The following is a 12,799-nucleotide window of genomic DNA, read 5'->3' on the forward strand; positions in this document are numbered from 1 at the left end:
ACAGCAATGAAAGAGGGGCCGGATAATGGTTTCCTAAGGTGACAAATTGAATGGTGCCTTGGGCTTGTTTCATCTGGCAGAGCAACAGGCTGCTAATAAAAATGAGACGGATCCCGCTTCGCATCCAAGGTAGTCGTGGCATATCTGGATTGGGAATCCGCAGGGACTCGCAGACTTCCTGGTGATTTTCACGTTGGAAATATTTCTTGTTTAACCATGACTGGCGCTCTTTGAATTGCCGAATGGACTCGGCATCGGAAATAATCTTAATCAGGCCTGTAGGTGTTTCCTCTGTACTGCCCAGGATGTCATTGATTCTGTCATCGCCTTAAGGTGCTCCCGCTTCCTGCTCAAGCTCTATGTGGGCGAAAAGTTACTTAGTCGCTTGACATGTCCACAGGAGGTGATTTCGTCCGCTGTTGGTGGAAAGCTTATCCTTGCGAAACGACCTGAGGAAGCTGATAAAATAAAGCATCGAAACCCCAAACATGTTCGGCGTCATATCTGGCATCGTCCTGCTCATTGAATCCAAGGCAAGCCAATTATTTTGATCCGCATTTCGAGCAAAGCTATACCACAATCTCGAATCTGTCTTCAGCCTGTTTCGCTTGTCGCATTTCTGAGTCCGACTCTTTGAACTAGGGATGAAACAAGAAAGTCATGATGCATATTCGATTGCGTTACTTCCAAAGATGACTGGCATCGATCATTTGCTTTGTCTGTCGGTGTTTCACAGGCAATCTGCAGCCAGCCCATCATCCCCTTTCTCGTCGATTTTCTCCTGGATATTCTGAAAGAAAGTCATGTTAGTCATGGCCTTCTGGGACAGCTCCTCGGGGCAAATGCCATTGCCAATAGGAACATAGGCCCTTGTCTTTGAGTCCATTTCGACGGTAGAGTCTGAGAAGAGCCGCACGCGAGGTGGACCATTCATTCATTCCCTTCTGAACGAAAGTGCTCAGGATGATCTTTTCTACCCACCGAAGATTTACTAAAATGATTGCGCCTTGCCCCTATATTTCCATATTAGTTCACTGCAGATACACAACACGGTTCAACTCCTCCTCAGCCAGCCATGTCTTGCTAGGCTAGGCCGATTCGTATGTGTTCAAAGAAAATGTGATGGGAAAAGGGAGACGTGGGCTGCTTACCTGCTCGGAGTTCCCAGGGGAAAAAGCATATCTCTCCACATCCGTAGACAGTTGTATTTAGACAGTTGTATTTGTTTAACCGCTCCGCTTCCGCATATGGTGGACCATACCTGTGGTATATAATTAGAAATCTTAAATAGGTTCCTAAAAAAAATTAAAAAACAAAGAGACAGAGAGAGACAGAACTTACCCATGTATGCAAGACATTGAGCATATTCAGCACTAATTGGGTCGTGTCTGTCCAGAATGTTATAGAGGACCCGATTTATTTGAAATCGTCGTCAAGCCAACTCCCAAGAAGGGATATGGACAGAGAAAGAATCCTGGGCCCAGTTGAGGTGTTATCGTCGTCGATCTTTCATTGTTGCTGTCGATCATCCTGACTGTGGCGTAGTTCCCAGCTTTCACCTAGTTGACGCCGTTTCCAGGGGAAGTGTTGAGTTTCCGGATTTGCATGATGCACCTGGAGATCCTTGTATTATTGGCGTTCATCGAGGAGATCGTTCAAGCGAGTCATGAGGGCAACGAAGCGATCTTTCCTTTCCATCCTTAGGGATGATAGCACGGGAGGACACGAACTCGACGGAAGGCATTTTTGTTGAGACGAACTTGATCATGGTTAGCAGTAAACACGCATACGTTGCTGATGACTTACGGCGATGGGAATCCTCGGCTTCGAAGTGCCCATCTCTGCTCAGAATGGCAGTCCACTGTGTAGGATCCACGTATGCTACTACCTATGAACTGAGTGACACATGCTTGCCCACATTCTCCAACCATGCATCAATTGCCCTGTCTCGGTATATAGGGGCATCGCGATCAAGCATGGTCACGTCATCGTCGGCAGTAATGGCATTGCGTTCGCTATATCCAAGATTATTAGTATGTATATTCCCGATCCATGTTGCGAGTATTATAGTCAAAAACCAGTAGAAGTAGATATTCCTTACCTCTGCTCCTACCCAGGCCTATTCTTATACCGCCCTAGGTCTTCCCACGGCATAACCCGTAGGTTGCCTGCCTGGGTGAGACATGGTAGTGTCTGCTTGTATAATACAATCCTCCTCTCTTGCCGTGGGTCTCCGTGGGTGTATTCAATTCAGTATATTTTTTTTTTGACCAGCGTTTCGGGACTTTCAAACGTTGCTGTTAGTACATTATACATCAGGAAAGTGGACACAGAGACAGGCCTACCTCGAACTGTGCATACTCAACTGCTAAGGTTCTTTTTCGAGCACGGAGATTGTGAACGCGCCGTCACAGTCATGTATCCAGACATGGACCAGCCACTGACAACCAAGAAGCCGACCCATTCGGAATCCCGCGTGTTCACTTTTTTTATTTTTATTTTTTGTTAAAGTCTTCCTTCTTGAACATGACATGCAACTGCGTCGATGCCTTGGGCGTCATGAAGGGTCCTTTCGTAATACTCATATTTAAAGCGCGATCTCGAGTCTAGAGCCCTCATCCCATGTTGGATACATAGTTTGCTCATTAATCGATGCCTTGTCGTGGTAGGTTGAATGCATGTGGTTAACAATCGTGTCGATAAACCGAATCAGCTCGTCATCTTAGAAAGATCGGCCCTACCTAGGAAAATGATTAGTCTTTGCCAAGTCATCCAGATTTTGCTCATTCCTTACCAAGTCTTCTCGAAGATTTGGCAAAATGCGTGGAGCCGATTGAACCACAGAGTCCGGTTATACATCGCAGTTGGACTGCCACGGACGTTTGTCAAGTTCTGGGACGTCTTTTGCTGCGTTCCCGATCTTTCGATTATTTTAATAAATGAACATCTGGAGAATTCTCGAGTTGTTCTTGTGACCGGCTGTTCGGCTAGAGAAATGACGGCCATTGGAAGGTCTGGCCAGACCATAAGAGAATGAACCTCTGACGGGGATATATAGACTGAATTATATAGCAATGGTCAGCAGCAAGGAAGATAGGAGAGAAAAGGGTAGTGGAAGCGTTCGGGAGGAATTTATGTCCGCAGATTTACGTCCACAGGAGGGGGCCAGGATCGAGTCAGTGAAGATATTATAGTCTTTATATTCACTGCTGCTCCTGTCATATTAACTGATTTATCTGTCTTGACATGGCTTGAGTGAAGACAAGACTGCTGTAGTGAATACCTAGGTAGGTTACGGGGATCATTCACTTGCAATCTTTGCGAATGAGCGGGGAAGAGAATAGGCAGCATGGAGAAATCCTATCATCGACATAGATAGGAGCGCGCCCTCGAAGAAGAAACTCAGTAAAGCCCCCGGGTCGGTTACACCTAAGCCCAGAACGGGAAACAGCATACATCTGTAACCCAGGTATAACCCCGGAATCGTCCTGCAGATTCCCTGGTAACACTGTCATACGGACTCATAAACAGGAGTGGATGGTCGTCACGTTTAACATGCAGTTGAAATGTAAGTAACAAGTTCTACTCGCACAGACTTGGCTGCTCTGTCAATCCAGCTTCGATTGCATATGCTATAGCTATAGCATGTACAGGTGAAGGACGAATAACCATTAGTAAGATAAGAGTCCATGGAAATAAGCAAAAAGCCTCCAAAAATAACGTAACATAACGGCCAATCTATTAAGAAGAATGACCACTGTACTCCGTAGAAACAAAAAACCTAAAAAGGGAAAAAAAAAAAGGGTTTATTCCAACCACGTTTCCACAGCACCTTTGATGGCTTCATTCAGCCAGTGATCGCTCAATCTGACATTGCAATCAAAGCCATGGCCGCCCGGTTGCAACGTTAATACTAGCTTGTCGCACCCTTGTTTGTCTTTGAGGAGTTCCCGTGCCTTTTTGATGAATTTCTCGCTCCCCGCGTGTGGGACAAGATCATCTTCCGTGCCGTGCATAATCACGATCCCACCGCGTGGTAGCTTCGTCTCGGGATTCTCCAATCTCTCCAGCAGGAAGAGACGGCCCCGATGCGGCGAATTTTCCGACCCCCGCTGGTAGAACTCTGGGAATTTGCCATACTGAATCACCTCCGCGAACAAATCCAGTCGATTGGGCGGCCTAGCGCTCGAGACGACGTCGCCTGGCTTGATGCTGCGGAGGTGTTGATCAAGAACCGAATCCGAATCCGGAGACAACTGAAACAGCTGGGTGCTGGATCCAGCGGCGAAGGCCGGATCGTCAACATCGATCAACGGATATGCAACTATTGTAGCCCGAACTTCGTCGGGATGTGACAGCGCCAGCGACAGACTGAGGAGACCACCGGCTGAATCGCCAGCCGTGAGGATCCTGCTGAGATCGAGCTCCAGAGGGTGCGGGTGGTGTTGCGAGGCAAGGATTTTTGCGAGATGGTGCGAATGCAGCCATGACCACAGATCTTCGACGTCATCCAGGGTATCCAAACCGGTGGATTCGGGGAGGAGGCGGTAGTTCGCAGAGACGATGATGGCGGAGTATTTCTCGGCGAGTTGCAGAAGCCAATGCGGAAACCAGTCGGGGAAGAGCGATTCCCCGATGATCTGGAGGAAGTCAGCAGAGCCATCGACTTCGACTGGTGATCCAACTTACCAGCCCGCCACCATGGAATCGGACTATCACAGGCCGCTTGCCTGCGGGGATAGAATTGGGGACTACAATGTCGGCGCGAATGCCATGCCGGCCCACTGTCTTGTAGTTGGTCTGGATGATGGAGAAATTCTTGAACTTGGCATCAAACTTCGCCCCCGGGACAGCTGCTTAGACGCGACCGATTAATCCTCGTCTGACCTTCTAGAAAATACGATGCCTGCATGAACAGAGGAAACAGAAAGAGCGCTATCAATTACCATGTGGCGTCAGCTTAAAGGCTCGAGAGAGATTGAATTTGCTGTGTACAGTCATAGATGGTGGCCGATTGGACGGGATCAACAAGTCTGTCGGTGGAGCTTATGTTCTGTACTCCGTCCGGTGCTGCATATATAGCGACCTCTGCTGGAGGGTGAGCGAGGAAGCAGGTGTGTGCGCGCGCGTGAGGGTAAGATTATGCTTACGCAACCAAGCGCCTGCTGCGGGGGTGTCTCGAGGTATTTATAAGGGATTGTGCTCTGGAGTGCAGATTGCGCCGTCCTGCCCCCGGCTGACTACTAGACGGTCGCGTACGGCAGGACTAAGCGCTTGCCCCGTCGATTGCCAGCTGCAGGATTGACCAGGGCGGCTGGGGAGGCAACCGTGGATCCGACCAAATATCCACCAACTTTATTCCGGACAAGGTTAATGCGTTCCTACAAGCTTGGGACTGTTCGCAAGAGATGGAACTGGGGGAGCCAGAACTAAAGTTTGACCCAGCTCCATCATTACCAGAGACGGACGATGAGTATTTGCAATGTCATGCTCACAGGATAGGTAAGATTCTGCCGAATCAGGCGCGTGCCTGCAAGCCATGCACGTCTTAGTATTCTTAGAATCGTCAGGCGGGAGGCTGCCAGCCAGTCACCGCCCGCCGAACACCCACAGAACGTCAGCAGAACACGAGCCGAACGCCACCGAAGCTTCCATCGCGCTGCAGTTTGGCCTGTTTGCTAAACTTTGTTGCCGTCGCTCTTTCCTATTCCGGATATGCTCAGCACCTGACCAGATAAGGTCATACTGTAGGGTTAGGGCTACCCATTCCGTGGCTTAGTCTGGAGTAGTCCCAAAAGTTGGTTCGGTTGAAGTTTCCTTGTTCATGTGATTACTTCAGAACTTGAAAGATGGTAACAAATCTTCAATCGCCTTTTGATTTGAAATATATTCTAGTAACGAATGCCTCCTGATTATGTCATATCTCCTCGTCCAGCCTCTCTTCCCTTTGAGCAACCCGTCCAATCTAGCCCTTTCCGACGCCGGCAGACGGAAGCAGATCGAGACCCGGCGCCTCACCCAGAATCACGGCAGCGACGGCAGCAGAGAAGGTTGATCGACGTGACAGGTATTTGGAAAGGAGTCTCTGATGATGACCTTGATGGCAGTAATAGCGTCGCACCGTGGATAAGCACCAGTGAATGTGATGAGACATGACCACACTATACGCCTACGATTGACATTCACCGATGGTGTCAATAAATCCTGTGGATTGTCAAGGCCCACCCCTGGGATTTAAAAGAGTGAAATACAAGCGCCTGTCTCGAGGCATCAATTTTCAACGTGGTGGTTCACAGGCCATCCTATGTGTGTAACTGTATGGACGCATCCACTTCGCATCGTGCCTGTAGTTAGTATTAGACGCCGTTTTTCTCCTGGAAGGTTGCAGTTAAATCAGCATCAGCCATGATACACCAACTGAATCAATACACTGAATTAATAAACGTCCAGGTTGTACCACATGTTTCCGTTTTCGGTTGGTGTCACCACCCCTGTCTCCCGACATCATTTCTCCAGCCTCCTCTGTGCACTGATTGGCGTCATTGCCAACAATAACGGACTAATCATTGCCCAACCTCAACCAGAGGGATAGCTGAGCTATTTCGTACCTCGTTCCAGATCTAAGCTTAATCTGACCTCTCGCAAGCTGCTACAGAACAGGTTACTGGATCAGATGTGACCGTTGAGCCGAGTCAGTATAGGGAAAAGGGCTCGCACGTCAACTTCAATGGCTACAGAACGACTGCAGAGCAAAAGTAACAGAACAGGCAATGTAATGACGCCTAGTTTTGGTGAATCTAACGGTGAGCTGGTTTTAATATCTTGTATAGATAGCTAGACCAGTAGACTCGGATGAGACTTTACTACAAGTTATTGTTTCTGGCAACCGGGACTCTGCTGATTGCACGTGATGGAATTGTCTGGTTTCGTCCAATTCACCACAGCAAATGCCACCTCTTCCCCAACACTCTGCAGTTAGGATCTTGTGTCAGTTCTGGTTTGGCTCGCTCTCGACAGTGATGGAACAGGAAACAGCTGGAAGAGCTGGATACTATATATACAGCAGTGATCTCAGCGTGGTTCTCCTTTTAGAATGGGGACGCAGTTAATGGCACGATTCATGCCAAAGATGCCGGGAAGTCATCCTGATGGATAGCGGGACTGCTGATACTGTATTACCGTTTGTATATCAAGACTTGCCTGTGGTCGAAGCATGGCGGGGGTTTTCGTAGCACCAGCAGGTCCTGAGAGGGTGGACCGTGGCTGGTCTGAGCTTAATTTAATATATGGCCCATGGGGATATTTTTTTTTGTTCCTTTTTTGGGAAATATATAAAGTTCCAACATATTCAGCTACAGAGATAGTTTCATTTTATGTCAACCATCTGTCATACGCACACCCCCTATGTGATGGGTTTATCTGTTCCTACTGTGGGGGGCTCTTTTTGCCCCGCGGGGTAAGGGTAACAATTATGTAATCATTTCTTAGGCTAAACAATCGTCAGTCAAAGCTCTCCGTAGAATTGAGAATGTCGATAGAGACATCTAAAGAGTAAGAAGAGAGATTCAATATTCAGATGGAATCAACGATCGAAGACTTCCCGCTAGTTACCTTGGATGGAGTGATGCGGCTGGTAGCCCCGCCCGTGGAGCATCGTGCGAGGGGCCGACTTGGCTCGTGTCAATCGATCGACGATCCCTGTTAGTTCCGTGTCCATCTTAACTAGCAGGACAAACTCATGGACGATTTGGAAATGGACCGAACTGCACGGACTTCAGACGCCCGGTGACGCCGGCGATACACTAGACTGAGTCGTCTATACAGGCTTGTTTTCTTCGACGTGGAGGTCTGCAAGCTTATCTGAGATTTTTCTACAGAGTACCCCGCTGCGATGCAGACCATCCGCGAACTCTCCGCCCGCAGCCTCAATGTCTTTCGAGACCAGCCCTTCGCTGAGATCTCAGGCTCGCTGGGCGACCTGGGCACCTTCCTGCCCCTCGCCATCGCCCTGACAGTCAACGGAAGCATCTCCCTCTCCAGCACGCTGATCTTCTCCGGGGTATTTAACATCCTCACGGGGCTAGTCTTCGGGATCCCGCTGCCCGTGCAGCCGATGAAAGCGATTGCCGCGGTCGCGATCGCGAATTCGTTCCGCCACGGCGAGATCGCTGCCGCCGGGCTCTTTGTGGCTATGTGCATTTTCATTTTCAGCGTTACGGGGCTCTTGCGTTTGTTTGCAGATGCCATTCCGATTCCTGTCGTCAAGGGCATACAGGTCGGGGCTGGGTTGTCGCTCATTGTCGCTGCGGGCGGAAAGCTGATTTCCTCGCTGGGTTGGCTGAGCCCGTCTTGGGCGGATAACCTTCTCTGGGCGATTGTGGCCTTTCTCTTTTTGCTGGCCACGAATCATTACCGCAATGTTCCCTATGCGCTGATCGTGTTTGTTGTGGGGCTTGTCTTTGCCATTATTCTCACGGCGCAGTCGGGGAACCTGCCAACGTTTAGGCCGTGGATTCCAATCTTGACGAAACCGCGCGGCGATGACTGGCTTGTTGGTGCTGTGCAGGCCGGCATAGGCCAGCTGCCCCTCACAACGTTGAATTCCGTCGTTGCCGTTGTCCATCTCGCAGGGGATCTACTGCCAGACGTGTCGACACCTTCCGTGACTTCCATCGGGCTTAGCGTCGCAGCCATGAATCTGCTAGGGTGCTGGTTCGGGGCGATGCCCGTATGCCATGGTTCCGGCGGATTGGCTGCTCAGTATCGGTTTGGTGCGCGTTCAGGCGCGAGTGTCATCTTCTTAGGCGTGCTAAAACTGCTGATTGGTCTCTTCTTCGGAGAGACGTTAGTGGACCTGCTGAACCGATTTCCGTACGCGCTGCTTGGGATCATGGTTATTGCTGCAGGGCTGGAACTGGCCAGTGTGGGAGAGAGTCTTAACACAGCAGGAGCTCGGGATCTTCAGAAGCAACCTGGCATTGTAGACGATTCTGGGCAAGAAATTGGACCTGTCCTCAGCGGCGAGGAACGAAAGAAACGATGGATTGTCATGATGGTTTCCGTGGCCCTGCTGGTGGGCTTCAAGAACGATGCTGTCGGATTTATAGGTGGCATGCTGTGCCACTGGAGCTATGAGCTGCCACCGATTCTTCAGAGGCTTCGAGAACGCCGTGAAGGACAGATCAGGCTAGAGTCATAGTTGAACACTCGGAGTTGGGCTCTTTCTTCACCTGCGATTGATCGACAGAACTGTTACATCTTTGATTTGAACAGGGATAGTTGGTATAACAGATGGAAATGGTATGTACATTTCATTTAGCATACCGTGATGGTAAATGAAATTTGGTATAATATAAAATAGCTTTATCTAGATATAACTTAAGAGCTCTTTATTGTTTTCAGAAACAGCTTGGTATAGGGTAATGTCAGTTTTTCTTTACCTTTACTTGGCACCTAATCCTTTTGCTATAACAGGTACTTTAGGATTACAATATTATTATATTCTCGTTATAAAATCAAATTTCTTTTTCCCTATCTTAAATAATAAATTGTTTAGGAAATAACCAAAAAAAATCATATTTTTTTTTCTTAGGAAGCAAGAGATGCAAACTCTTACAAGCATTTGGCTATTTAGTTTACAGCTCAACCCATTTTACCAAAAAATGAACTTTCATGTCTTGATCTTTTTTTTTCCTGGATTTGAACCGGATGAATATTCCGTACATTTCACGACTTGGATCCCTGACTGCAATTTCTACGTAATATTTCTACCAGATCCTGCTTTTATATCGTACACATACACATATACCATACAAAATTTGCAAATAAACAATACATACTTTTTTCAGCCTGTCAACAACTATATACATGCTTTTTTTCAGTCTGTCCCATCATCCGCGAAATCGTACCAAACCACACAAACGAGTGACCCAAAAAAGACCAAAAAGAGTATGTTGATCAATATATACAATCCACCATCCCCCGGTCCAGGTAAACACAGACGAGCGATCAATTTGGAATTCTATCAGCTGGCAAGAAAAAGGACCCTAAAAATATCAATAAAAAAGACGCGTGATCAAAAAAAGGACCCTAAAAAAATCAGTACAAAAAAGCAGAAAAGCAAAAAACCACAAAGAATCAACATAAACAAAAGACAAAAAAGACAAAAAAGACAATCAAAAAAAAAAAAACAAAAAGCAAAAAAGACAAAAACACAAAACCAAAAACAAAGTATCAACAAATGAACAAAAAACAATAGCAGAAAAAAAAACAAAAAACCAAAAACAAAGAATCAACAAATGAACAAAAAACAAAAAAGCAGAAACAAAAAGCAGACAAAAGACAAAAAATCAATAAAAACACAAAGAGCAAACAAAAAGAAACAATGAAAATAAAAAAACCAAAAACAAAAAAGCAAACAAGAAATACAAAAACAAAAAACACATAACACAAAAACAAGAAAATTTTGTCGTCAGCTTTCTGTTCACGTTTAGCTCAGTTCAGTTCAAAAACCATGCGAAGATCAGATCTTGAGTCCGACTATACGCACGTTTTTCGCCGTATCTTCCAGCCTCTTCCTTCCTCCATACCCTTCCTCCTTCCTCCTTTCTCCTCTCAACCATCACCCTCACTTCTAACTTCTACTTCTCATACGCAAGCCTCACATCCCCCTCATCGCGATACCTCTTCCCGGTAACGGGGTCCACCGCATCAACAACATCATCGGCCGTCGTATTCGTCCCCGACACATCAGCCGTCGCATTGTAGTTGTAGTTATAGTTATAGTCGTCCTCCGTCAGATCGGCGATGCGCCTGGTGCCGCCGGCACTGGTACTACCGGGACCCAGGAGCAACTCCTGTCCCGTCCGGTCGTAGCGCCGCTCCTCGATCACAGCGGGCTGGCCCAGGTCCTGGTGGGCGGTGCGCACGATGGTGTTGCCAGAAGGGTCGGTATGCGAAGTTGTTGTGTAGCGGTGCCCGGAGGTTTGGGTTCCGTTTGTCGTGCTCGTCGCAGAACTGTAGTAGTAAGAGGAGTTGGTGAAGGAGTCGGACATGGTGATGGCTGCTGCTGGTGTTCTGGGCGAAGACGCTGTAGAAGACCTGCGGAACGTTGGCGGCGGTGCTGGCGGGGCCGGTGGTGCTGCTGGTTGTGGGATTGACGATAGTCGTGGTGGTGGTTGTCGACGTCGACGTCGTGGATGAGGTAGTCAAGTTCTTGAAAAGTTAACGCAAGTAACATGCAGACTCTTTGCTTGTATAAGCGAATGCTGTAAGTGAGAGCTCGCTGCGGATTCCAAACGGAATCCACAATCGAGGACAACAAGATGTCCAAAAAATCGCGCGTTTATATACTTCCTCGTGGCGATTCAACCCCAGCAGTTCCTCTGATCAATGATTTCAACTGACATCACCGTTCTGGGGTTGACGGCGAGAACGAGTCAGGTTATGGCGACCATTGAAGTCGAATTAGCCCCCCAGGACGGGACGAACCTACTCAGGGTAGTTGAACCATGTCACAGCCCGAGTTGGGGCTCCAGCTTGACCGGCCTTTTATTCCGCACCAGCTGATCCCAGCCGCCTTGATGGTGTCATTTCAGGCTCTGAGGAGAGGCACATCGTGTCCGTGGATAGCAGTCTTGCAGCGCTTATGCTTAGTTATGATGACGAATGGTGTTCGGCCGTTCAAGCTCAAGCTGTCGCCACCACCGCCGCAATCGCCGTCGTCGTCACAGAAGCTTTTGCGGGCCTTGAGCATGTCATCGTCGAAGTGTGGAGGAGAGTTTGCCTCATCTCCACAGGAGATAGTGGTAGCTGGAGAGCACGTTGGTGTAGTGAGTTTACGGCAAGTTGGGAGAGGGAAGACGAGATCAGCCAAGCTGCGATCATAAAGATTTGGTGGTAAACGACAGCAGATTTGATCGGTGACATGATATACATAGCTCATACTCCGTATGTTTATGCAGCTATGCACATTATTCGAGAATCTATATGTCAGACTCCACTACTTTATAGTGGCGGAAGTATATATACAATTTGGTACAGAAATTTACCGTACGTATTATGTAAACTACATAATCACTAGCTGCGCCTAAAAGCAAATATTTCAGATATTACAGATTCCAAATTATTCATAGTTTTTATCTTTGCCTTTTTCACATATTATCCCTATGACCCCTGTCAATTGCTGCACAAATGGATCGTTCGTATGTCTGTATTTCCGTACCATACCGTCTCGGCTATATGCTAGCCGACTCATCCGGCTACATATTCTGCCAACATACTCCCCTTCCCTTTTCTCGAATTTACAAATATCTCACGTTCAATTGGTCTTTCGTTGATCAATCGCTAGCTTGGCAGCATGAGCACAAAATCACCCAGTCGTCCCGTCCGGACGCGAGCGAAAAGAGCGTGCACTACCTGCCACGCCCGGCGCGTCCGCTGTAATGTCGTCGAGACGCAGCCCTGCGACAACTGCAGGGTGTCGGGGTCACGGTGTGAAATTGGTATCTCAAGAAGGGGCAAGTATGTCTTTTATACAGACATCTCGAATAATTTTTTTCTAGTAACAGTATATCTTGTATCTTTCTTGACATGGGCCATACTGATATCTCCAAGGTATCCTCGCTACATCATCAACCCTCATCCGAACGGATTGGCCCAGCAGAAAGGTTTCGAAATATCCTTTCCAGCCTCTGATGTTGCTGGTCGTTCTGTCTCTGGTCGTTGTATCCATCAGCCAGCCAGGAAAGATGCACTTCCTGAGAACAGTCATGCAGGCGTATCTGTACCGTCGCCTGCA

The 12,799-nt window shown here is 47.9% G+C and overlaps 3 protein-coding genes across 3 annotated transcripts; 1 reads left to right on the plus strand and 2 right to left on the minus strand.

The window, feature by feature from the left end:
• Positions 1 to 1,629: 1,629 nt before the first annotated feature.
• Positions 1,630 to 1,931, minus strand: VTN77DRAFT_1997 (uncharacterized protein; the record flags this gene model as incomplete). Its single annotated transcript, XM_069417788.1, has 2 exons — positions 1,630 to 1,759; positions 1,807 to 1,931. 2 exons carry the CDS (start codon positions 1,929 to 1,931, stop codon positions 1,630 to 1,632), a joined length of 255 nt encoding a protein of 84 aa, XP_069279477.1.
• A 1,875-nt stretch (positions 1,932 to 3,806) lies between these two features.
• Positions 3,807 to 5,001, minus strand: VTN77DRAFT_1998 (uncharacterized protein; the record flags this gene model as incomplete). The annotated part of the gene is made up of 3 exons (XM_069417789.1): positions 3,807 to 4,640; positions 4,690 to 4,853; positions 4,947 to 5,001. The coding sequence occupies 3 exons, from the start codon at positions 4,999 to 5,001 to the stop codon at positions 3,807 to 3,809; spliced, it is 1,053 nt and encodes a 350-aa protein (XP_069279478.1).
• Positions 5,002 to 7,891: 2,890 nt separating this feature from the next.
• On the plus strand, positions 7,892 to 9,199 carry VTN77DRAFT_1999 (uncharacterized protein; the record flags this gene model as incomplete). Its single annotated transcript, XM_069417790.1, has 1 exon — positions 7,892 to 9,199. One exon carries the CDS (start codon positions 7,892 to 7,894, stop codon positions 9,197 to 9,199), a length of 1,308 nt encoding a protein of 435 aa, XP_069279479.1.
• Between the last annotated feature and the right edge of the window lie 3,600 nt (positions 9,200 to 12,799).

This window comes from Rasamsonia byssochlamydoides, assembly GCF_041956645.1.
Source record: "Rasamsonia byssochlamydoides strain NRRL 3658 unplaced genomic scaffold VTN77scaffold_16, whole genome shotgun sequence".
NCBI classification, from domain to species: Eukaryota; Fungi; Ascomycota; class Eurotiomycetes; order Eurotiales; family Trichocomaceae; genus Rasamsonia; species Rasamsonia byssochlamydoides.